We start from the raw sequence: 25,974 nt of genomic DNA, 5'->3' as shown, positions 1-25,974 counted from the left end.
CGTCGGGGCCTGGAGTGGTGAGGGCCGGGCCTGCTCCCTCGGGCCAAGAGCCCAGGCCCCTCCCCGACTCCTTCCCTGCCCTGCTGGAGGCCATGTGGGGCCTGAGCTCCAGGCCCCGGACCCCGAGCAGACTCATTGCCCCGGCCAGGTCCCCGGACAGTCCCGAACAGGGTCACTGGTGACACTGACCAGGACCCCTGAATCAGCCCCACCCCCGGGGGCCCTTCCTTGGGGGCCTTTCTCCCTTTGGGGGCCGCACTGGGACCCACCCGGCTTGTCAGAAACCCTCCCCCTCGGGGATGATGTGTCCTCGCTCCTGATGCAGCCCTACCCGCACTGCTGGTGAACCTCTCAGAGTGGCCAGGAGCTCACGATGCCCCGGCCCCGTGCTCAGCACGCCCGTCACCTCTCCCGTGACCTTCGCCAGCACCACCTGCAGCAGGCAAGGTGGTTCCCTCCACATCCTAGGTCAGAGCAGGGGAGCTGGTGGGACTCCCGGGGGGAGGCAGCAGGTTGAACCAGGGAGCTGGGCCCCCAGAGCCCGTGCAGAGGCTGTAGCGGAGGGGAGGGACCGACCAGAAGAGCCAGGGTCCAAGTCCAGCTCTGGGCGACCCTGTGCATCCCTGCCGCCCCCACGGGATGGACTGGCTGATACCTTGGACCCTCCACCTTGACCGCTGTGACCGCGTCTCCTCCAGCCGCCCCACACCCCTGCATGGGGCCATCCACCCCAAGGAGCGTGGACCAACACAGACAGCTGCCAGCCAGGCCCACGGGAGCCCCCAGGCCGCCCAGAAGAGGGGTGTCCCCCCGGCTCTAGCCCTGGGGCTGGGCAGGGCTCCGGCCCGGCTCCGACGCCGCCTCCCACACTCGCCCGCCGGCCCCGCCCCAGACCCCTGCTGGGCCCTGCTGCGTCCGGCCTTGGGACGCCCAGGTCCCCTGCAGAGCACCCACGGCGTCTCCTGCACCAGGGGACGCACCCACGTTGGTGCCCTGACGGAAGCTGCGAGGACTCCTCCCTGCTTTGTAAAGACGGCTTGTGGGTCTGTTTCTGAGGACGGTCCCCAAAGGTACCACCTCCCGCAAGATGCCTGAGCATTAACTCAGCAAGAACGTTAACAGGACGTGTCTTGTCCCCCAGCCTACCCAATGGGCGCATCGCGTTGGCTATCCTGGGAGCCTGTGGTGGCCCCGCTGCACGTCACGAAGCCTGGGGCACCTGCCACCTGCCAGACCCGCAGGGCGAAGAGCCCCGCTGGCACCTCAGACAGAGACCACACGGGCATCAGGGCCATCTCGCTGGTGGCACCGCCTCCGCCCCCTCTGCCCGCAGCAACCCCGACTGGACAAGAAATGCCCTCTGGCCCCGTGGGCACCCGGCTCCCCGCCAGCCCGCACTCCACGCCCACGGCCAGCAGGCAGCGCTCAGGTGCACAACCGGCACCGCGGGGGGTGGCGGCCCCGTGCAGCCCGAGGCCTTGCCCAGCGAGCAGGGCGCCTCGCGGAATGTCCTGGGGGCTGAGGGCATCTCGTGGACCCTGGGCACGCAGCCTCCTGCGGCCCCCGACGGCCGCCCGGGCCGGGGCTCTTACCGTCCACGCAGGCGGGCCTGGCTCTGGTGGTGCCCGCGATCTGCCCCTTCCTGCAGGCGCAGCGAGCCGTCTGCCGGGCGATCGTCCTCCGCGGCTGGCTGCTGTCGCGGTCCAGCGTCACAATCTCACAGGTGCCGGCCGCCAGCTGACCTGCAAGAGAGGCGCAGATGGGGCTGAGTGGATGCGCCTGGAGACCAGCCGTCCCGGCACCACACCGAGTGCCCACCCGGCGCCCGCCTGCCGAGGGACCCAGAGGGACAGCTGAACCCCCAGACGACGCTGTCAGACCGGCCCTATAAAAGCCAATGCACCGGGTCAGGCCAGCGACCTCCACGCTTGTACAGCATGGTTTTGGCAGCCTTGCCTGGGCGACAGGACGTTAAACGTGGCCCCGTCTCATCCACGCCTGGAAATGAAGGGCTGAGTCACAGGGGAAGGGCCCCCGGTCACGAGTCAGGCCCTGGGCTGCACAAGGCTCCGCGATGGGAGGCCAGGCTGGCCTGGAGTGGCCTCGGGCTGTGTCTGGACCGGCCCAACCTGCAGAGAAGGGACCCGTCTCGTTTGCAGGTGACGACTCCATGGGTTTCACTGGCTTCCTCACCCCCCGACGTGACTCCTAAATCCAGGGAGGGCACCCACTGCTCTGAGGAGCCGAGGGGGCCAGCGTCGCAGCAGAGGGACACGCCTGCCCGTAAACCAAGGTGCTCTGAAGAGTGACACTGACCAGAGAGGCAGCGCCGGCGCTGGACGGAGGCTGCCGACGAGGGAAGCCTGGCCGCTGGCCCCAGGGAGCCTGCAGGTCCTCCCCGGGCCTGGCTGGTGTCCCCCCGGTCATCCCCGACCTGTGAGCCTAGACCTCTTGGTGACACCGGGTGGCCCCTCGGTGTGGGCACACGGCCACAGCCTCCACCGGGACGTCCACTCGCTGCCTCACTTTCATTCCCTCAGCAAACAATAAGCGCCACTGTATGCCGCCCTCTGTGTTGGGCCCTGGGACCACAGTGTGAGGAAGCGGACGGTACTCTGCCCCTGAAGGTCCCTCCCAGCTCGAGGATACGGCCCCGTACAGATCCCAGCCCACCGCTATGCAGGGGGTCGGCAGGGAGAGAGGATGGGGGTGCATGCTGCAGCTCCAAACAAGGGAACGACGAGGAGGTGACACCCAGGAGACGGTCCCCACGTGCAGAGGAGGAGGGTGGCAGTGTCCACCCCACAGACGAAAAGCTGGCAGCTCCCTGGGGCTCCCAGGCAGCCGTTTCTTCAGCCCTGGGTGTCCTTCCTCATACACTGCTGTCACCCCTGGCCCCCTCCTCCAGGCAGCCCCCGGGTCCTCCAGGCGGCTCACTGCACAGGACTGCCCTGCCTTTTTGTCACTGATGTCACCTCCGCGTGCCCAGCCCGGCCTGGGGCCAGGCTGGCAGGACAAAGTGCGTGGAGTAGTCACTGGCTCCATCAGCCCAGGGCTGCCCAGGCCACCTTGACCCGGGGGAAGCCACGTCTGGGTGTGACCTGACCGAAGAGGCAAGGCGGTGTCTGCAGTGGGTACCAGACACGCCTGGCCCAGGGCTTGAAGGGAGCTGTGCACAGGGACCCCAAGCCAGCCGCCCAGAGCCCGTCATGGACGGCTCACGGGAGACCCACACAGGTGCAGGAGGAAGGATGTGGGCCCCGGGCCCCTCCTCCTCCACCTGCTGGGACCCCTCCCCTTGCTGAGCAGAGCCTGTTCCATGGCCAACACCCCAGTGCCGCCTCCCTGAAGGCTTGAACTTGAACATCCACTAACTAATTACACGCAGAATTATATACTGCACTAATAAGGACCAGGCAAAAATAAACAAACAGACGCGTAAATAAATAAGTAGATGAACAAATGCAGCAGAGGGAAGAGTGTCGTGGATGACGAGGTGTGCGTTTCTGGTGACAACAGTGGTTAGAGCCTCAAAGACAGACGTGATCACGGGCAACCGTGCATCTGAGGGGGCCCAGGAGCTCACGGCAAAGATGCTGAGACTTGTGGGCTGGTCTGACTCTGCGACGTGCGGTCGGGCAGCTGCGTGGGTTCTGTCCCGGCTGTTATTTTAAGCTCTGCGTGTTGCCGTGGGGCTGCTCGGGCGCTCCCGGTCCTCGCTGCCGCCCACTCTGACCCCAGACACCTCTGGCTGACGTCAGTGGCCGGCAGAGGCCCGTCTCCTCGGAACCTGAGCCCTGGTCAGTAACTAACAAAGCAACTGACCGACCAGCCACGGGAAACCCCTGACCCAGGCTCATCGCGCCTCCGGAGCCTGGACCCTCGTTTGTAAGGGGGTGGCCGGGCCAGGTCCCCGCCGGGGGACTGAGAGAGCTTCTACGTCCAGTGCACCTCTCACATGGCAGCCGTCAGCCTAACGCCATCAGCGCCCCCCCCCCAGGTGCCATGATTCTGGACCACACCCCGTGGACCAGTGGCGCTGGGGTAGGAAAGGACAAGGCCTCCAAGGGCCCCCCAGTTCCTCTGCACGTGCACCCACGTGGAGATGCGGCTGACAGCAGGTGTCCTGGACAGTAGCCAGTGCCCAGGGGCTGCCGTAAAGAGGAGTCACAGACTGGGGGCCTAACCCCCAGAATTTTCCCCCGTAGCCTGGGGGCTGCAAGTCTGAAATCGAGGCCTCGGCAGGGCCGGCTCTCTCAGGGTGGCCGTGGAGGGGGGACCTTCCTGCCTCTCGTGGGTCCTGGTGGCCGTTTCTCGCCTTGCAGTCACATCAGTGCCATCGTCACAGACCTCCTGGTGTCTCTCCTCTTCTCACAAGGTCACTGGTCACGTTGATTAGGGTTCACTTAATGACTTCATCTTAACTTGACCGCAGCCGCAAAGACCCTATTTCCAAATAAGGCCATCGTCACAGGTAACAGGGTTAGGACCTGAATGTATCTTTTGGGGACACCATCAATCTATGAAAGGAAGAAAACTCACCTCTGAGAGTGTGGAAAAGCCCAACAGGGAACGAGCCAGCACCGGGGTGCATGGGCGCAGGCCACGCATGGCTCTGCGTGCCTTCGGGACACCATGAGTCCCGGTTTATGAAGTTATTACCAGCTCACAGCCAGGGCACCCAGCCCGGCCCCTCTCCATCCCTCCACACCCGCGTTTCCTCGGCTGCCCTGGCCGCCCCTTCTGGGGTCTCCAGCCCTCAATTCCGTGTTGGGGGTTGGCTGTCTGCAGACTCGGGTCTCCTCCCGGGCTTTCATCCCAGGGCCTTCACGTGGTCCTCGCCCTGTGCCGTGACCATCTTCCCCGGGCTGGGCTGGGTCTCGGATGTTGTCCCCGACCCCTGGAGGAGCTCACGGATAAACCGCTCCCATCCCCGGCTGCCTCGCCCCCGGGCTCCACCGCGCTGTCCTCAGGTCAGGTGCCCCGCACCTCTGACAATGCTGGCAAACAGCAGTACGTGAACGGCCCCCACGGGCAGGTCCAGGGCTCCTGGAAGCAAGCAGCCCAGGGGAAGGGCAAGGGGACAGGAATCGGGTGGCAGCGCATCAGCACAGGGGCTCAGAATAGAGGCTCAAGAGAAACCTGAGGGCTTCCCTGGTGGCGCAGTGGTTGAGAATCCACCTGCTAATGCAGGGGACATGGGTTCCATCCCTGGTCTGGGAAGATCCCACATGCCGCGGAGCAACAAGGCCCGTGAGCCACAACTACTGAGCCTGCGCGTCTGGAGCCTGTGCTCTGCAACAACAGAGGCCGCGATAGTGAGAGGCCCGTGCACCGCGATGAAGAGTGGCCCCCACTTGCCGCAACTAGAGAAAGCCCTCGCACAGAAATGAAGACCCAACACAGCCAAAAATAAATAAATAAATAAATAAAATTTTAAAAAATAATAAATAAATAAAATAAAATATGTACAAAAAAAAAAGAGAAACCCGAGGCGCTCGGGGAGCTCAGAAGAGGCGGCGTCCTGAGACACCAGGTGGCTCTCCCTGCAGCTCACACAGCTGAACACGGAGTTCAGGTATGAGAGGGGTGGTCCACCCACACCATGAGGTCGCCTGGTGTCGAGGAGAAGACTGCCCGGCCCTGCCCACGCTGTCGGTTCTGCTCTGGGGGCCGACAGTGAGCGTGGGCTGCACAGTTAACATACGGGTGGTACCTCATTGCTCACAGTACTTAGAACTTGACCACGTGGTCGGAACTCACCGGACTCGCCATGGATTCAGCGGAGCCCTCCTCCAAGGCGCTGGTCCCTCCCTGTCTGCCTACACCTGACCTGGAGCTCCCAGGCCCCCCACCCAGCTGCCCAGGAACCCACAGCACCTCATTCAACCTGCATCCAAGTGCGGGGCACAGGGCAGGGGGAGGACAGGCAGCCAGCTGGCCCTGGGCCCCCAGAGGACCACACCGGCCACCTTAACCAGGGCTGAGGTCCAGGACACCCCCTGTGGCACTCTGGGGGTCTTCTCAAGCCAGCTCCAGGCAGGCGCCCACCCTGCACTTGGAAACCTCTCTGTTCCACTCAGATTTCTGGTTTGTTGTGAAAATGTCACCGCCTCGCACTTCAGCCCCGGTGTCCTCTGACCAGGCCAGCGGCTTCGTGACGATGGGCATCTCAGCCACAGGGCCTGACCCATGCACCTGAAGGCCGGCCAGGACCCCCTGGGAGCCGACTGCCCCCAGGAATGACCCTCCCCAGGTCCCGCCGTGACCGCCCTTCACCCCCTGCTCCTGAAGCTCAAGGAACCAGGGACCCCAGGGTCTGGGACAGCACCGTGGTTACAGCCGGGGGCACACGTGGGACACGGGCCTCCGAGAGGAGTGGGGAGGCCTGCAATGGGCTAGGCCAGTCCCCACACGCCTCCCGGTGGGCCCTCCTCCTCTGGGAGGGGGCAGCCAGGAAGATTCTAGAGTCTGGGATCCCCCTTCCCTCCTTCCCTCATCTCACCTCTGCTCTCTCTCTGTCACACACACAGACACGCACACCAACACACAAGACGTGGTCGGCGTTTTCTCTGGGGGGGTGGGGGGGTGGGATTATAATTCTTTCTGTCTTCTCCCAGGTATTTCTGTTACAAAGAACTTGCATTACTTTTAAAACCAGAAAGAAAAAAAATGCTTCAAAAATAAAACAAACAAGAAATCACAATTCCTTCCCCAACAGCTGCTCCCACCATGCACGCAGCCTACACCTGACCACGTCCTCCTCTGCAGGGGGGACACAGGCCGGGCCTCCCCGCAGCTGCCCCCCCCAGCCCAGCCTGGCGCCTGGACCCACAGGCCCTGCCGGGGCCCCGGGAGGAGAGTATCCATGCGTGCACACGCGTGTGCCTGAGGGGTGATGGGCGGCTGCCGTGAAGACGGAAAGAAACAAAACTCCAGGGAGTCTTCTGAGGAGAAAGGCAGCACCATAAGCACTTAACAAAAGCCAGATGCCGTAGAGAGACGTGTAAAAAAAGAAAGAGACGCTCACCTTCCCCCAGAGACAGGCCTGCAGCTTCTCACTAGACGGCGGAGGTCAGGGTGCGTGTGGGTGGTCACGCAAACCCCCAGTTCTATGGCCCGATTCTGTCCCCTGACACTCGTGGGAACGTCATGCCACGTAAACAGCTGGCCACGCTCCCCCTGGACGCTGTCACCTCTGCCTGCAGCTGGGGGTCCCGCGGGAGAGCAGGAAACACCCCCCCAGGAGAGGTCAGGTCCGTCACCGCTCACCCCCATCCTGGGCACCCATTAGGAGGCAGCCTTGCCCAGCCTGGGGTTCAGACGTACCGGGACCTACAGGGCTGGGATCTGCAGGGACCCGTCCCTGCTGCTGGGACGGGGGAGGGCGCGTGCCACGCCTGCCCGGCTGGTGATGGCTGAGCCCGAGGAGGGGAGCCCGGCTTGGGAGCGGACCCCGAAGGGGCTCACTGCCTCGGTGCCTTAGTGATCCAGGCCGCTGAATGTGCCCCAGGACCAGGGGCCGGGGGCTCCTACCACCCACGCAGAGGCTAGGAGTGCAGAGCTGCCCCCAGCGACAGCACTGGTCCCTGAGGGGCCGGACCAGACCTGGTGGGGGGCCACACCACGCCCTCGACGCTCCCCCATCAAGGCAAGTACTACTACTGTCCCTGTTTCTACAGATTTTCCAGAAGCAGCTCACAGAGTTTGCTCCCATGCCCAAGAGATCCTGACTGGGGGCCTGGGGCTCGGGGAAGGGACCCTGTGGAAAGTTTCTGTGGAACACGCACCCAGCCCTTGGGGGCCTCCTGGTCCCCGGGACCCCGCAGGTTGTGAGCGGAGGGCCGCTGCCTCCCGAGTACTCACCGGCATGGTCCCTGCTGCTACGTTTTGGCTGAGTCAAGCTTTGCCGAGTTTCAGTTATTCCCTGAGCCGGACCAGGCAGGATGGCCGGGTACCAGCACCTCAGCACCCCCAGCACGGGCCCCAGAGCAGGGGGGCCACCACCCAGACCCCGAGCCCAGTCACTGGAAGGGCTGAGGGGGTCCAGACTCCTGCTCAGGCGTCATTTCTCAGTGAAGAGAACGGTCTGTAACCCGGGTGTAGGTTTCAGGAGGGCGCGGTCCAGGCCCCCGGCTCCAGATGGACGGGATACCAAAGGACGGCTCTGGGTAGCCGGTGCCCCGTGGCCTGCCGGGTGGGAAGAGGCCCTGGGGCGACTCAGCTGGGCCTGGCCCTCAGGCAGCCCCCGCCCCGTTCCCGGGAAGGCACCACAGCCATTTAATCCAGTCTGTGCCGACATCAGTCTGGGAGGATATCTGACAGAATAAAGGTTCAGAACGACTGTGACAGATACTCAGAGAGGTGGGTCAGGGCCTTGCCGTGAGTGTCCTGGGCCTCACAGGGCCCTTTGGGAGATGGGCGATGGTAAGTGGTTACAGGGAAGCAGGTTTCAGTTAAAGCTCAAGGAGAACTCATGATGACAGCAGTAACCTAAATCAAACCCTCATCCTCATCACCTCTGGATCCAGAACGAGCTGCTCCCAGCTAAGGACACCCAGGATGCCTCTGAACGAGAGCAGGCCTCGTCCTGCAAGGCACGGAGGGCGGTGAGATGCGCGGTTATGAAATCCTGCGTCAGGACCTGCCAATCCTTGTGAAACCCAAGGACGGCACTTTATGAAGTCAAGTCCCAGGCACAGTACACGTGCTGTAGAACGCGCCCGCTGTGAGCGCGCAGGCCGTGAGTCCTCAGGCGCCCACCCAGGCAAACCTACACCCCCGACCTGCAGAGTCTCCCGTCTCCCAGAAAGTCCCGCACGCCCTCCGCTGCTGATTTCTGCGCCCCTGGTGTAAGCCACCACCGGTCAGCTTTCAGGACAGGAGCCCGGGGGCTGCAGGACTTGGTCGGGGGGACACAGCACAGGATGGCAGCTGTGTGCTCCCGGCTGCTGCGTACAATTGCTTTTAACCAAGATTTATGGTCCAGGACGTTGAAACCCACCAGCCTAAACGACCTTGAGCCTCCTCCTCCTCCCGCGGCCCCGTGGTCCAGCCCGGACTGGCCCTGCTGTTCCTGCAGGTGAGGCCACACCAGTGAAGGCAACACATCCAAGAGGTCCAGCGGGTCCACGTGGTAGACACACTCAAATCGCCCCCGGGGTAGGCAGGGGCCCTTGTTTTCTGGGCGGGGGGGGGGGGGTGGCCCACTGGCCTCGAGAAGGTCTCAGACGGTCTTTCCACGTGTGTCCTGAGTACACGGAGGGCTGCCAGCTGGGGGGATGGGGCGGCGGTGGGGGGGTGTCCCAAGTCTGGAGCCAAGTGGCCGGCACCTAATCCCATCCAGCAAACCTCTCCCCACTGGCCTCAACACGACTTCCTGGGATGTTGGGTGTAGGTCGGGGTGCAAGACTGCTCCCCACCCCTCTCCCTCGAGGGACCAGGTCCCACCGGCAGGGCCTGCTTTGATTCGGGGTGACGCCCTGAACCTCACAGACACACACAGGACATGGAGCTGCTGCACTCCTGAGCTGGGAGCTTCAGTTCCCACGCCCCCCGGGCCGCAGAGAAGGGCTGCTGGGTTGGTCCTGGGCTGGCCCCCCGCCTCGGCAGACGCCTTCCCCCGTTAAGACGGGCAGGGCACCTCCTCCCCCCCGAGAGGCCAGGGGCAGGCGGCTCCTCGCAGGAGAAATCAGACACCAGTGAGGACAGGGCAGACTCTCCAGTCTCACCAGTCCCGCCAGCGACTGAGGAGCACGCAGCCCTCGGTGGGACCTGTGTGGGGCGAGGGGCGCTCAGTGCCGAGACCCTGAAAGGCCACCTGCCTTCGCCCTCGGAGTGGACCTGTAGGGGTCTGCCTAGGCGGGAGAGGAAGACGCCAGCAATCGGCGTGTCACCGCGCGTTGCCGCGACAAAGCAGAGAACATGGAGGGCCCCGCCTGGCACACGGGGACGTGGCCTGGGCCACTGGAAATCGTGGTGTGGATGGCCTCTCACGCCCCGGGACGCGTCCCTCCGCGGTGTGGGGTTTCCATTCTGCACGCAGGGCCCCCCTGTGCTGCGCCCTCATGGTGCTCACGGGTCAGCAGCCTCACCATGTCCTCGGGCCACCACTTCGTCCATGGTCACCCCGAACGGGCATCCTCAGGACGCACGTCCCCGAATCTGCGCTTGGCTCACTGCCAAAGTGTTACACAATGAGAAAATACTATTAGCGCCATCGGGAGGAGGAAAGAGCTGAGGAATCACTAGGGGTAACGGGGGGGGGGTGGGGGCCCTGGTGACGGCGGGGAGCGGGCAGCAGTGTGGATGCCGCCATCACTGCCGCTGGGTGGGGACGGTGGTGGGAGGGGCCCCTCACCTCACGCTCTCCAGCGTACGTGGAACATGTCACCATGCATTTAAACAGCACTGGAGGAAAACAGAGCTCAAGGAGGGAGCGAGGCAGCTCCGGTAACCCAGGCAAAGGCGCTGTGCCGCCCTAAGGCGCTCGCAGACTCTGAGCATCCATTAGGAGATGACTATCGTTACTGCCTTTACTGTGGGTTAAACTCACCAGCCAGTGTGGCCCGAGGCCAAGAGACAAGGTAAGGGGGAGGCGGACGGGGGAGGGGCGGCAGGAGCGGCTCCCAGGCTGAAGGCCTCGGAGGGAGGGGTAGGCTGGGAGAGCCCCCACGCCCGGCTCTGTGTCTCTGCGGTCAGGACACCCGCAGGGGTGCGCTCGCCCCAACCTGCTCAGGACACCCCCTGTGGAGCCCCGCCCCCATTTCCTTAGAAGGACTTCAGGGCGGGTTGAGCGCAGACACCCCAGGGACCCTGCAAGGCGGCTGCAGCTGCACCTGCAGCTCCCGTGTGCAAAGGGCTTTCTTCACTTGCCCCTCAGCCACGAGCCCCCCACCTCCGGCTGGGACTCCGATTGGACCGCAAGCAGCTTGGCTCCCATCAGGGGACGCGCGCCACTGCCCGCTGCCCCGGCCCAGCACGCCCCTCTCCTGCTGCCCTTGGAACCCGGCTCCAGCCCCCACCCACGCTAGTCCTGCCCCCAAACCACAGGCCGCGGCCCTCCGTCTCCAGCCCGGGGTGATGGGGGGCCAGGGCCCCGACATCAGCAGGAGGCCGTGCGGAAAGCAGAAGCCCCGGCTTCCTAATCCACAGCCCGCCCCTCCTGGACAAAGCAAGAGCCACTTCCAAACTGAAGCCAACTGCCGGGACCCTGGCCTCTTAAACTAAGGGACCCACGTTTAGTTCCACCCCTAATTATGTAGACACTAGCGTGAGGGTTAAAAAAACCGGAAAAGAACACCTTACGATCAGATGGAGTATCACAGTCTTGATATTTGTGTTACACTGAAATCAAGTTTGTGGTGAAAGCCGAGCATGGCGTTCCGGATCGCCGTTCAACTTCCACTTAAACACGTGTGGCCGGTCCCCAAGTCCAGGTCCCTGTGGAAGGGTGTGGGGACCAGCCAAGGATGACCTCTGCATGGGCTGGGGGTGTGAGGGAGACAAAGAAATCAAGGGAAACCGGCGCCTTACAGAAGGGCCCCTCCCGTGGCCCGGCACAGGGGAACAGCCCAGGCCGCTCTGCAGCTCAGGCCTCGACGGGGCGGTGGCCCGACCCGTTAAGCTGTGGGGCCGTCCCTGACCTTTTGGGTGGTAGGACTGGGTCCCTGGAGTCGAGGTCCCCCCAACAGCGACCCTGCCTGGTGATGCTTCGCAGGCGACCTGTCCGGAAGGATGGGGGAGGGGAGCTGAACTTGGGATAATCGAGGGACAGGTCACCTTCGCAGACAGATGATCCTCACGGCTCAGAGCACAGCACCCGCCTTCTCCCAACTTAAAGACAAGCCTTTGAACCCAACCTGCCCCGTAAGTTAGCCCCTGGCTGTCCCCAACGACACAACTGTGAAACAGAATTATGGCCTGCCCAGCAGAGTCACAGATCTTCTCATGCAAACCTCCCAGGATCCAGCCGGCCGGTCCCAGCCCGCTCCTGCCCCGTCACCGCCACTCCTGTCCACGGCCGCGCCCTCTCCTACCCTGGGCTGTCCCGTCCTCCCACCCGGGCCACGTCCTCCTCCCACGCCCAGAAGCAGGATGAGCTGGGACGAGAGGGGCAGGGGGCAGCCCCCTGCCACAGCCGGGTGCCCCCCTCTGGAACCTTCTGCTGGCTGCCGCGGATGCCCAGAGCCCCTGCCCGCTGCCTGGCCCGTCCCGCAGCCTCCTGTAAGTCTGCAGACGTGGGACGGGCCCCCGGGAAAGCATGGGGCAGAGAGGAGAGAGTCCGCCTGTGGCCACCAGCTCAGCGAGAGGCCTCTGCTTAGAGACGCCCGCCCGGCAGGCCCTCCCGAGAGAGGCTCACCCGGGCTCTCTGAGAGCCTGGCTTTTTCATCTGGATAAGAGCAGGTGGAGGGAACTGTGATAAAAAGGAAAAGAATAATGGCTGTGATTACGGCAACGGAGCAGGCTTTCCAGGGCCTCTTGGAACCGAGATCAAAGCCTCTCTAGTTAAGTTCCCTCCAGCGGCTCCACTGAAGCCTTAACATCAAATCAGTGTCCCGCCCCCTTGGCCGAGCGCCCCTTTCCCCCCCTCCCCAGGCGCAGCCAGGCTGCACAGAGAAAGCTGCAGGGTGGGCCACAGAGATGCCAGGTGACCTGGGCTAGCAGAAACCACCACGTGGCGGTCGGGGACCTCCCCCTGCTGTCACTGCCACTGCCATCAACCCACGGAGGACAGGGCAGTGCCCAGAGGCGGGACGCTCGTCCTTGAGATGTGAGATTTCAGCGCCGGCTGCCAACTGAGCTTCAAGATGGAAACGCAGGGACGGATCAAGGGCCCCTGAGACACCCTCCGCCGCCAGCACCTGGGGAGACAGGCGCCCCCCGCGAGGAGCAGCTGTTTGTGGCCGGTTCTGGGCCCTCAGTCTGGGGAGGGGAGGGTCATTAGAGGCGGCCCAGGCCAGGCCTGCAGAGGGCAGAGGGCTCTGGGGTTGTGTGTGACCTTGTGGGGCTGTGCTCCGCCCTGGAGAAGGCTGGACGGGGACAGATCCCGCAGGACACACAGGCCCAGCGCTGCCCCTCCACCTGCCCGGCATCACCCACCGTCCCTGGGCCCCTGGCCTGTCCTCCCCGGTACCTGCTGTCAGAGCCCGGCTACCCTGGGCTGTGCCCCCTCCCCCGCTCAGGTCCACCAGGGCCCCTCCCCACTCATGCCCTCAGGCCCCCGCTGAAGGGACACCTGTTGGGGTGCACCAGGCCACACACCTTTCAGTCCTCTTCCTCTAGCTGGGAGGGACAGGGGGCAGTGAGGACGCTGGTGGCCACGCGGATCACCCCGCACGTCAGCGCGGTCCCGCTGCCTCCCCAGACTCCACAGAGGGGCGAGGCCTGCAGGGTCAGGGCTGGGCAGCTCCGCCCGGGAGGCCCTGTGACCCCTCCATCTGGAGGGGACCATCCGAGCCTGGACCACAGCGGCCTGGCCTGGCCGTCGGGGACCCTGGGCGCCTCAGGCGGGTCCTCGTCCTCTGTCCCCTGGTCTGCACACTGAGCCTGGCAGACCCCGACCCCTCCACTCCGTGCTCCCCTGCGAGCCTGCAGGGCCCAGGCGGGGTCACCAGCCTTGTCAGTCAAGGCCCCCCTGCTCTGCAGAACCAACCCAGGCCTCCAGAGTCCCAGTCGGTGACTCCACCCGGGCCCACCTCTGCCTGGAGCTGCGCGGCCAGCATCCCAGAGGCCGTGTCCTCTCTGCTGTGGTCACAGGGAGAGCAGATTCACCACTGCAGCCAACCCCGTACCTGCCACCGAGCCAGGGCAGATCCCCCGGCAGCGGGTGCCCAGGGCCCTCCTGACCAGAGGACTCGCCAGGCTCTGCCAGCACCCAGCACAGGGTGAGGGCTCCAGAGCGGGATCCACCACACACCCCAGGTGCAGCCGCCCCCAGGATGGCACAGAGTGCTGGGCGCGGAGAGGCTGCACCCAGACTCGGGGCGCCGGCCACTGTCCCTCTGCACGTCGCTGCGTGCTCTGTGACATCTCCACCACACGCCAGGAAAGCCTGAAGGTGTGAGATTTCCCTGGGGCCTCTCACTGTGGGAGCGGGAAAGAGGCTCGGGTCCCACGAGAGCGACTGTCACCTGGGTCCCCGCACAGAGTCCAGTCCATTCACCGTGCGGTGAACGCAGCTCCAAGGAGCCGGACAGGGCTGGGCAACGAGGCCGTACGGGGCTCTGATCTGCGGAGCTTGGTCTGACCGCACGGCTCAGGGTCCCGGCGTGGTCGCAAGGATAGTGCCAGGCAAGGGAGCCCGGGGACAGCTGGCCAGTCAACACAGCCCACACGGCTCCCACTCTGGGTTTTGTTGGGGGCGTCAGAGGAACAGGGACCCCACGTCTGGGTGCTGGAGGGCTCCCTCCCTGTCTAGGCGGCCTTTCCAGGCCAGCTCCCTCCTGGAAACGCAGGGGGTGGGGGGGATGGCCAGCCCCGCCCACAAGGAGGACAGGTGTCCGGATGTTGCTGCCCGCCGGAGCCACACCCCTGTGCTGGGTGCCGCCCTGCCAGGCGCCTGAGGCTGCGGCTTCACCCCCGCCCTGGCGGCAGAGGGGCCAAGACCCCAGAGGTGGCCGAGGGCGCCCTGGCAGGTCTCGTCCACAGCAGCCGGGCTCACCTGACCTTCAGGAGGGGCTGAGCCTCCGGGAGCCCTGTCGGGGAGCAAAGCGGGGTGCAGACCCTCCCCGGATGTCCCTGAAGGCGAGCGCAAGACCCCTTGGTATCCCGAGCACAGGCCCCGGCCACCGCAGGGCTCCCCGCCCTCCCCGACCCCTCCCACAGCCTGCCGCCCTGCGGTGCCTCGTTCTCCCAGCGAGGGGGAAGGGAAGCTGGTCCTCGGGCCTGGCTGCCTGGCTTCGGGTTGAAGAACAAGGAGCCGGGCGCCCCCTCCCCGGCAGACGGCACTTTCTGCCCCTTCCTGGGTGCTGGGCCCCGGGAGAGGTTCAGGGCAGGGTTTCGCCCGGGCCCAGGGCCCTGCTCCTGCGCTGATGCGCCGGCGTTTACGGAGCGACAGTAAAGGGGACAGAACGCTTTTCTTGTTCTCCTTGAGGCAGCAAGTGCTGCCCCGAAACGTCCGTCACGAAGCGCCTGGCCTGTCCAGCTGGCTCCCTGTCAACTACCCCGCGAATGCATCTGTGAATGCGGTGAGCGTGGCTGGCGGGTCTCCGCGGTCCCGGGGCCTGGCCCAAGCTGGACTTGAACGCTGTTAGCACAACTCTGTGAACACGGGGTAATTATGCTGCAGTTCACAACTTTGCAAAAGTCAATAAAAGGCAAGCCAGCGTCACTCTGCTCCGCGGGATGGAGCAGCCCGCGCCCGGCTGGCCCTCGCCAGAGATGCCAGAAAACCGGACAGATCCTTGCCTCTGGGCCCCATGCGCCCCAGACCTTGCCCACTCCAGCCCGCATGGCACCCTGTGCTGGTCAGAGCCACGGCCTGGAGACGGGCACTGGACAGCAGCCTCCCTCAGCTAGAAGGAGCCCAGCGCCGTTCTGCCAGCTGAGCCCCTATCAGAGGATCTGGCATCTGCTGTGTCAGCAGCACAGAGAAGACCCTGGGTCGGCCTCCATCCCCACCCAGGACCCCCAGGCACCTGGAGCCCAGAGGAGTCACCGGGTGGTGGTGGGCGATCTCCCGGATGGGGCATGGTGTCCACGCGGGGCCAGTCCAGACCATCACTTGTGAGTAGGGGCCACCCCCGCCCTGCACGTCTGGGACACTCCTGGCCCAGTTCTCAGTCTCGTGACCCAGCATCACTGTTAGCAGTGACAGCCCTGGTGACCAAAAATGTCCCTGGCAGGCGATGGGAGGAGGGGCCGTTTGGGCCATGACGTCCCCGAAGGGCTGTCTGCCCCCTCCCATTGGGTGGCTTGAACCCAGGGCTTCTGCCCGGGGCAAGGTGGATGTTTGGGGGGGCGGTCCTGTGCTCTGAAGAGTGTCCGGCACCCCCAGGCTCCCCCGAGACGTGGAGACCAGACATGACTCCAAGACCAGCCAGGTTCCCCGGGGCCAGAACCACCGATGAGAACCCGACTTGGAACCAAACTATGACGCTGCTGTTTCAAAGACACTCATTTCAATCTGAAGTGAGTTCATCTGTCTTTCAGACCATTACTGGGCCCTGGGGATGCAGGATGAGCCAGGGCCAAGGGGCCGGGTGCCGGCAGGAGGGGGGTGGGACAGGGAGCCAGGCCGTGTTCCCCGGCCTCAACCGTTGGGACCAGGCTCCACGTCCTTCCCGAGCTGGAAGAGGGGGCCGAGAGGCGAGGTGCTCCCTGCGGTCTCACCAGAGACCTGCCAAGCCCTCGCTCCCCTCTGCCTTGCAGGATGTGCAGGAAATGACCCCCGAAGGATGACAGTGATGGTGGAGAAAACCTGCTTTCCCTTCACGAGTGGACTCAAAGGCTTCAGTGTCCCGGGGTTGGGGCTGAGTGCCCTGAGGCTGAGGGCGTCAGGGCAGAGCCCGGGCCCCTCCTCCAGCCCTCGGCAGGGACAGCTGAGGGGGAGGCCACTGTGGGGAGAGCCAGCCCGGGACCCCGTAAACCCCCCGTGGCCACCAGTCCCGAGTCTTTCCTCTTCCAGGAGGGGCACCTGCGGGCCAGGCTGGCAGGGACGAGCCCCCGTTCCTGAGGGGCTGGGAGTCCTGTGCAGACCCTCGGCTGCCGCTTCCCTGCACCTTATCTCAGGAGAGGGCGCCCCTCGGTCGTGTCCCCGATGGACAAGGACACGTGTGGCCGTCAGCTGGGCACGGGGAGCCCTCTGCCTTCCCTGGCCTCCAGCACCTGGGGGACAGAAGGTGGCCCAGGAAGGGCGTGGGGACAGTGGCTTGGCCTCCAGTGGGCCCAGCCCTCCAGAGGGGGCAGCCTGGGGGGTATCTGTCCCCACACCCTTCGCCCGCCTACCAGGGAGGACACAGGGCTGGCATCTGCAGCTCGTCCGGCTTGGACGGGACATCTGGGGACAGACCTCTCACCTGCATCGGCAGAAGGCCTGGGGAGCTTTCCTGGGGCTGCAGAGGGGACCAGGCACCATCCCGCCCTCCCTGGCTGGCCAGGGCACCTGGAGGAGGCTGATGGCCTTGGTGGCTGTGGGCAAGGAGCCGTCCCCTGGACGGGGGCCGGGTGGGCAGGGTCAGGGCGAGGACCCACGCAGTGGGGGGAAGGGCTGCAGGCCGAGGGGGGCCTGCTGGGCTGGGGGTTCCCCGCTGACACCCCAGCAGACGGGGGTCCAGTGGGGCAGCGACCAGCCTGCCTGGCATCCCGATGAGCCTCGCCTGGGTGGATGTGAAGTAGAACGTGGTAACCTGTGCTGACAAGTGTCCCCTCCCCGTCGTCCCAGCTGGGTGTCACCTCCCAGGCCGACCTTGACCCCTCTGACCCCGCCAGGACCTTCAGGCCGGACCGAGCCCGGTGGCAGTCACTTCCTGCCCCCGTGCCCATCCCAGCCCAGCCTCCAGGGACCATAGGCTCCGGCCCGGCCGAGGTGCCCACCGTCTCAAGAGCCTCGGTTTCCCGGCCTGGGCTCGGCCTGGGCAGCCTCCCTACCCTGTACCCCATGGGCTCCCTTGGGCACCCCCTCCCTCACCTGCAGCCTCCTCGCCAGTTAGAGTGGGACAGGGCTGGCCTCTGGGGTCCTGCCTCAGCAAGACCCAGGGTGTAGTCCTCCCAGGTGGGATAAGCCCAGACAGAGGGTCTCAGACAACAAAGATGGAATTCTGATTCTGCAGCTTACTCCCGAGGGTAATATGGCACCTCTGTGAGCTCGTGGAAAGTGGGGTGGGATACCCAGCGGGCCGGATGTCCTAACCATCTCAGGGGACACCGTCAGCAGTACCACGGGGACACAGGGCAGCCTCTGGCCCCGCCCGCGCTGACACAGGTAGACAAAGGCCATTTCACCACCCCTGGGGCACACGGAAGCCGCCTCTGCCTGGGACTGCCAGCTGCCCGGCATGAGCCCCCTGCAGGACCGGGTGATGGAGAAGCTGTCCTGACAGTCCTGCCGCCCACGACCCCATCCTGGGAGGCCCCAGGCTCGGGAGACCCAGGGTGGTTCAGAAGAGCCCAACCACAGTCTGACTTGCTCTGGTGCGCTTTTTTAGGCAGGCGCGGTGGAGCCCAGGCCAAGGTGCTGACTGCAAAGTCCTGTTTCCCTGTTTCAAGGTGCATCGTTGTGGATTGCAGGAAGCACGGGGTTGGTGGGGTCACTGCCTCAGAGGGCTGGCTGGTGCTGTCTGCGCTGAAGGAGCTTAGCCCCACGCCGTACAAGGCAGACAGGAGCCCCCAGGGGCCACCAGTCCCCGATGAAGGAGCAAAGGTGACCCTGTGGAGGAAAGATCGTCTTCCCACAAAAACTGCTGGAAAAACTGGAATCCCACACGTGAAAAGTGCATCCGGACTCGGACTTTCCACCCTCCACGAAAACAAGCTTAAATGGGATCCAAATAAACACAACAATGTAAAACTTCTGGAAGAAAACAGGAGAATCTATGGGACCTGAGTTGTTAGATAGATTGGACACGGAAAGCACGATCCAGGAAAGACAAAAATTGATAAACTTGGCACTGGTAACACTAAAAACTTCCATTCTCAAAAGAGAGAATGAATGCACAAGCCACAGATAGGAGAAAATATTTACAAACCACACATCTGACAAAGGACTTGCATCCAAACTGTACACGAACACTGAAAATTCCACACTAAGGAAACAAACAACCCAACTGAAAAATGGGGAAACGATCTGAATAGACTCCTCCCCCAAAATGGCAAATAAGATATGAAAAAATACTCAACATCACTTCTCATCAAGAAATTTCAAATTAAAGCAACAATGAGATACCATGCACACCTAATAGAAAGGCCAAAATCTGAGACACAAACATTACGCCAAATGCTGGTGAGGACGTAGAGCGGCAGGAACTCTCACCCATTACAGGTAGGGATGCAGGATGGTGCAGCCACTTTGGAAGACTGTCAGTTTCTTACAAAACTAAACATACTCTTACGAGCCAGAAATCATGCTTCTAGGTATTTACCCTTATTTATTTGAAAGCTTATGTACACACACACACACACACAAACTACACAGGAATGTTTACAGTAGCTTTTTACTCATAATCACCCCAAACTGGAAGCAACCAAGATGTCCTTTAGCAGTGAGTAAATAAACAAACTGGTCCATCAAGACAATGGAATATTACTTGGTACTGGAAAGAAATGAGCTACTGAACTCAAAACCACATGGAGGAGCCCTAAATGCATATTACCTAGCAAAGACACCCAATGTGAGAAGGCTACATTCTGTATGGTTCCAACTATGGGACATTCTGGAAAAGACAACGCCACAGAGACAGTTAAAAGATCAGTGGTTGCCAGGGGTTTGGGGAAGAGAGGACAGGAAACAGGAGGGGACAGGAGAGCAGGAGAAGGGAGGGAGGGAGGGAGGGAGGGAGAGGAGAGCACAGGGGAACTTCGGGCCAGTAAAACTCTTCTGGGTGATACTGTGAAGGAGAATACATAGCATTATGCATTTCTCAGAACCAGCATCACTTCACAACACAGAGTGACCCTTAATGTACACAAGCAAGTCATTTAGGAGGCTGGGGGGATCTCCAGAAGGTGTTCAGACGGCATCAGGAGCATCTAACCTGTTGGAAATGTGTGACCCCACCTCAGTGGAAGAGGTGGGGGGAAGGCGCTGCCCTATGTCACCATGGAAATGGTGGAGTCTGGGGGAACAAAGGCACCAGGGGGGGTGCACATAGCTCTGTCCCCGGCTGTTGGAGTCATTCCCGTGGGATACAGAAGGACAACTGTGACTCTGCCACACATCTACCCCTGAACCAACGATTAGGTAAAGGTGGATGATGGAGCCAGGCCCTCGGTGTTGCCTCGGGTTAGCGGGGTTAGACCCGCAAGGGGAGGAGGCCGGGATGGTCCAGATGGTGACGGCTCAGAGCTGAAGGCACGCTCAGCCTAAGGCAGAGGCAGGTGGTTACCTACAGATGTGCATGTACACAGGTGAGTGCACACAGGTATTTCCTGGCTGTCAGTGGAGAGGGCCCAGGAGCAACAAGGGCACCCAGCACCCCGATTTTGTTCTCTAACTCCACTGTCCCCTAAAGGAACCAGGACTCCTTGGAGAAATGGCTTATTTCAGGATTGGGCAGGAAAGATATAGCCTGGAGCATCTTGTACTGCCAAGAAGGAAGAAAGTGCTCAAAAGACAAACAAAATCACCGGTTGGGGAGGGGGTGTCAAAGGCACACAAGAGCTCCCAGGGGCCAAAGCTAAACAGGTGAATAACCAGGTACATGACGCAAAACCAGGTATGAGAGCCTGTGAGCCCACGCTGACACACGGAGGTGACAGGGTCAGTTAACATCTGGGGAGCAGGTGCACATTTCCAGGGCTGAAGAATCCCCTATAATGAACGTAGGTGCACTGCCCGACCTCGAGGGGGTGGGCGTGACTCCCCACTCCTGAGTCCTGGGCTGTGCAGAGTGACTTCCTCCCAAAGAGAACAGGAAGACGGGGAGGAAAAAGAGGAACCTCAGAGGGAGAAGCCTCAGCCAGGTGACCAAGGTCAGCGTCACAGCGATCAGTCACGCCGACAGCGTGAGCCCTGATGTGATGGGACAGGACTGTTACCTCACCTTCCCCCAAACCCACAACCCAGTCTAATCGTGAGGAAAACATCAGACAAAACCTAATAGAAGGCCTTCTACAAAACATGTGACCCGCTCCCCCAAACTGTCAAGATCATCAAAAGCCGCGAAACTGTCAGCTGGGAGGAGCCCAAGGAGACAGGATGTCAAACTGTGAAGTGGGGTCCTGGACAGCAAAGGGATGCGAGGTAAAGGCTAAGGAAGTCTGAGCACATGTGGACTTTGGCTAATGATGACATACGATAGTGGTTCCTTCACTGTAACAAATGCCCCAAACTATCCTAAGATGTTAATAACAGAGAAAAGTGCACACAAGATACATGGGAACTTTCTGAACTATCTCCACAACTCTTCCGTAAATCTAATACTTAAAAAACGAGTTCTATTAAAATACCTATGGAAATGACGAAGGACATTAAGCCCCTATGGCGCGTATGCTGAGGAGCCCTCAGACGCTCTCGGAGGCCGGGCCGGCATCTGATGTGGGAAATGGGTCATGCTGGCCTTGCTGGTCTGTCCCCACCCCCGACACACACACCTGTCTCCAGGCTTCCTGAGGAATATGCTGAGTCCTGGGATTTTGAGGTCAGCCTTTCACTCAGCGAGAACAACCTTGTTCTCTTTACCCAGCCACCCCCGGCGACGTGATTCATGCACCTTCTGGTCAAAGCATGGCACCCATGAGATACATGCCACGACTAAGTGAGAGTGACAGGCCCCGAGGGAGCAGGTGAACAGCGTGCGGATCCTGCCCACCTCCATCAGGGCTTCTGTCAAGGTCAAAGGGGACAGCTCTAGTGGGAGTTCCCCCAGCCACCTTGCAGCAGCTGCCCTGCATTCATACCACCTCCTCCAGGAAGCCTCCTAGGACTGCATCCTTCCCCAAGCATCCACAGCCTCGCAGGCACCACGGCATGCGATGACTCCTTCCTTGCCCAAACTTAGGTCAGGTTCCACTGAGACCTCTTCTGCTCCAGACCTTGGCCTTGGCCTGCTGAGCCCAGTTTGGGCAAAGAATCCTGCTAAGCCAGTTTATCTGGACTCCTCCCCACCCCTGGTACCTAACTGTTCCTCTTAGCGAGTTTCCACCCACTCCCTCCCACTCCCTCCTCACTGCACAGGACCTGAGTTCACGCTCCCCTGTTACAATAGTCCCAAATAAAGACTTCCTCACCCTTTATAACAAGGGCTCATGAGCGTCATGGGCTGGAGGCCTGGGGCCGTACGGGCAGAGGATGGGCTGGCTCCCTGCGAGGCCACCAAGGGTGGGGGCCGCATTTGGCTGGGGGGGTCTGGGAGTAAAGGGGGGATGTGGGGCAGGGGCGCCCCCCATCCCCACTACCCAGCACCGCTCCTCAGAGAAGACCCACAGGCTGCCAGGACCACGTGGCCATCAGCGGTCATAGCTCAGGTGGCCAGGGGGCCCCAGCCCTGCAGAGGCAGGACCCCTGGACGGCTCATCAGTCAATCAGAAGAAGGCCTACCCTGCTCACCCAGGCTCCGTTGTGGGGCTCCATGTGGTAAGCAGTATGGGGAGGTTGGGAGGTCTGCCCGCAAGGCCCTGCCCTCAGCAGAGGCCATGATTCTCCATCCCAGCTCCGGACACAGGGCTGATGAGGGTTTGTTGAATGACTGCGTGAAGGTGCCATGGTCCAGACCTTTTCTAGTGCTCCTTCTGGCACCCTCGGCTCCCACACCCTAGGGAGCCCAAGGTCCACTGTGGGCACTCGCCAGAGGAGCCGCCAACCTACGTGCACTGACCCCCTGCAGTGCCGGGTGAGGAGCATCGGTGGCCGAGAACCCCTGCAGCAGGGGCCGGGCGGCACTTCAGAAAAGCAAGGGTGGAGCTTGCGGCAGGGCCTGGAAGGCTGATCTGGACCCACTGGACAGAACCTTCTGGAACCTGGGCGCTGGGCTCAGGCCCCAGATGTCCGGCTCTTCGGGTAGCCTGAGCCATCAGTCATGGGACGAGATCCAGTCTCCAGGGCTGGGTGCAGGCACAGGGCAAGAGAAGAGGAAGCAGTCAAGGGCAGCAATGCTGCGGTCGGAGATGGGACGGGAAGCTTCTCTCCTTCCATCCTCCAGCCTGGCCGCCCCCAACTCAGGCTCACGTCCCTTCCTTTCCTTTCTTCCTTTCCTGTTGGATTTGACATTGGCATTTCAATAAGACGCCTGCAGCTCTGCACCCCACAAACACCCAGGTTGTAGTGCCCAGAGCCTGGGACTTGGGTGTGTGCAGCTCAGAGACACGGGAAGTGCATTTTGACCTCGGAGACAGAGGGCGCCCCCCCCGCAGTGTGCAGCCGGGCTGGTGCTGAGGCCGTATCTCCGTCCTGGTGCGACCGCTCAGGTGGACGCTGGGGCTGCCGGCCCCTGTGCAACCATCAGCCCCCGAATTGTAAAGTGAGGGTCAGCCTAGGTCACCAAAGTCCTCCCTGAATGGGGGGCCTAGGCCTCTGGGGTCCAGCTGCGTCCTGCACCCCTGGGTGCACCTGGCCAGCAACTGTGGGAGAGACGGTGCCTCCAACACAGAGTCCGGGGCTCCCAGGGCTCGTGCCAGGGCTGGATCTAGGAAGAACATGGGCCAGAAAGTCCCAGCTCTCACTAGGGGTGAGGATGCTGAGGCCGAAGGAAGATCACTGCCTCGGGAAGTCGAGCAGCTCACGTGTTCGTCCATCCCATCCATCACTCCTTTGCTCCGCAAAGATCAGCACAGCAGCTCACTGGGCAACTCCAAGCCCACCGCCCTCACGGGCAGGGGCCGGGGGACAGGACGGGTGTGAAGGAGCTTCGCAAGCAAAGGGGCCAGGACGCCCCCCTCGCCAACCAGGGCTCTGGATGGGCCTCAGAGCCCACGTGGTCCAGCTCCCCACGCTGCCACGCGCCCGAGCAGTCTGATTGCCAACGACGAACATTAAGCCGGCCGATCAATTACCCAGCACCGGGCAGAGCCGTCCAGGGTATCTTTATGAGCAAGTAAATCCTGAGCTTGTTCCAATAAAGTATTTACGAGGCCTCTTGTCTCAAAAGTACACGGATGGCCTTTTCTAATTCAATCGACGCTGCAGAAGTAAATGTGAAGACATGCGAACGGGAACGCGACACGGAGCGCCACGCGTGGACACGGTGCCCGCTCGCAAAGTGCGTCTCAGGCCTGGGAAAGCTGCTCTGGGCCCATGTGGTGGGGGTAGTGCCGAGGCCGGCAGAGGAAGCCCACTCCCACTCTGAGCCCCCTGTCAGAAGAAACACCGAGGCTCCCTCCGCCACGTCTGCTTCCACGCAGCCTGGAGGTTATGCGTGCAGGCCAGACTCCCTGGGTTCGAATCCTGGCTCTGCCTCGGTTTCCCTACCTGAGAAATGGGCAGAAACAGCACCCACGGGGTGGGGCTCTCAGGACACTGGGGCGAGGTGATCACTCACCAGGTGCTCAGGGCAGGGCACCCCCCCCTTGAGTGGGCCGGCCCAGGACGTGCCCTTCCCACAGGCCCGCATGACCCCAGGTACGGTGTCGATGGACACGCACCGCAGACGCTCAGCAGGGAATGGGGCGGGCTCTGACCACGCAGCCCGTCCTGGGGGGTGTTCCCTGAACGCCAGCCTCCCTTCTGAGGTCGGGGGGGGGCCGCCATGCTGCACAGTGCCGTCCCCCAGCTGCTCTCACGGTCACTCAGCCTGAGGGGCGACGGCAGTGAGCTGGCAGGGCGGGTGCGGGCCCAGGTCGGGCGCACCTGCAGGCCTCTTAGGAACTGCCTGCGGCTCCTGCAACAGACGTCACCTCCGACGGGCTGGTCTCCAGCAACGCAGAGAGCAGCGCCCAGCCCCAGACACTGACGGGGGCCTGCGGGGCTCAGGTCAGGGTGGGCAGCTTCCGGGGGTCGTGCCCCTGGCTTCCCAGCTTCTGGAGGCTCCCGCCCCTTCCTCACTAAAGTCAGACCTCTGCCTCTGCCATCACGCCTCCTACTTTCTCTCTGACCTCCCTGACCCCCTCATAAGGACCCACACGGGGGACCCAGGGGTGGGGCAGCTGGCCAAGGTCACGGGGCGGGCGTCACGGATCAGCACAGGACCAGAGCTGGCCTCGCTCCCCGTCCCCCTGCCAGGCCCCCTGGCCTCGTCATGGCTGCAGCCAGCTGTGCTCTTGGGTATCAGACGGACCGACACCTGTGCCTGCATTACAGAGCGAGTGCCGCTCGGCCCTCCCCAGACTCCGCAAACGCAGGCTCCAAGGTGGCTGATGATGCTGAGGCCGTCCTCCCTTCAGTGACGTCCCTTTCCGCACGTTGAGTCATCACCACCTTGGCTTGGGGACCCGAAGGCCTTTCCTGGAGCAAAGATGGCAAAGGTCCTTGACCCTGCAGCCACGGGCCCCCCTGGCAGCTGCTCCCTGCAGACCGTGCGGCCCAGAAAAATCACAGACAGACGGATGTGGGGTGCCCCCCCACCCAGAGCTTCATTTATGGACGCTGTGATTTGAATTTCATGAGCTATTCTCTTTAAGTGTGTTCAAACATTTCAAGGTGTAAACAACAGTTCTTATCTCAGGAGCCCCGCATGGAGGGTCCACCCTCGCGGCCTTGGCCGCGCTCCTGGGGGGCAGGGGGGCGGCCTGCAGCTCCTGCTCCCTTTCAGGGATGCCCTTGCCTCCGATGCCCGTCAAGCCGACGCCCCTCAACGCAGCAGGATTTACTGAGGGCGCTTCCGCATTCCTGGTGGTGGGTTTATAATTTTCCGACAACGGCACTCGAAGTCTTGTCTGTGCTGGGGGTCACACACGAGCCATCAACAAGTGCCCCTCTTTCCAGGAACCCCCGCCGGACACCTTGTTTTTTTCTGAAGGACGGCGGGGGGGCGCCGTCAAGTTCGCTGCTCAAGGGGCTACCCAACCCCAGCAGGTCTCCAGTGCCCACCTGTTTGGAAGCGACGCTGCCCTGATGTCAGCTAGACCCTCTGCCTCGTGGCCTCACTGCATTGGGCCTATTGGTTCTCTGCTCCTCTTTCTGGATCAGCTTGGACGTCACCTCCACCAGGAAGCCCGCCATCCCGGCCCCAAACCCAGATCAGCTCTGTGCTGCTAGCGCCTGTGTTCCTGCTTCAGCGATCTGTAAAACCAGATGTGCAAAGGTCCAGCCCCTGGGGAGAGGGTCTCCGTGGAGGAGGTACCTGCCATCCATCTATGACTCAAACCCAGAGTCTGAGAAGAAGACCTCAGGCTTTTGCTGGAGAAGCTGCGTTTTTATTGGACAGAGAAGAAGTGACCACTGCA

The 25,974-nt window shown here is 62.5% G+C and overlaps 1 protein-coding gene across 1 annotated transcript in view; it reads right to left on the bottom strand.

Moving 5' to 3' along the window:
• TAFA5 (TAFA chemokine like family member 5) overlaps window positions 1-25,974 on the bottom strand; it is a 197,697-nt gene that overhangs the window by 69,214 nt on the left and 102,509 nt on the right. Inside the window, exon 2 of the mRNA XM_068561139.1 lies at window positions 1,593-1,742. Coding sequence (XP_068417240.1) covers window positions 1,593-1,742 — 150 coding nt within the window. The remainder of the gene's footprint in view (window positions 1-1,592; window positions 1,743-25,974) is intronic.

The sequence above is a fragment of the Eschrichtius robustus genome, chromosome 13, assembly GCF_028021215.1.
Source record: "Eschrichtius robustus isolate mEscRob2 chromosome 13, mEscRob2.pri, whole genome shotgun sequence".
Lineage (NCBI taxonomy): Eukaryota > Metazoa > Chordata > Mammalia > Artiodactyla > Eschrichtiidae > Eschrichtius > Eschrichtius robustus.
The sequence above is the reverse complement of the archived record's forward strand: the minus strand, read 5'-3'. Positions and strand labels throughout refer to the sequence as shown.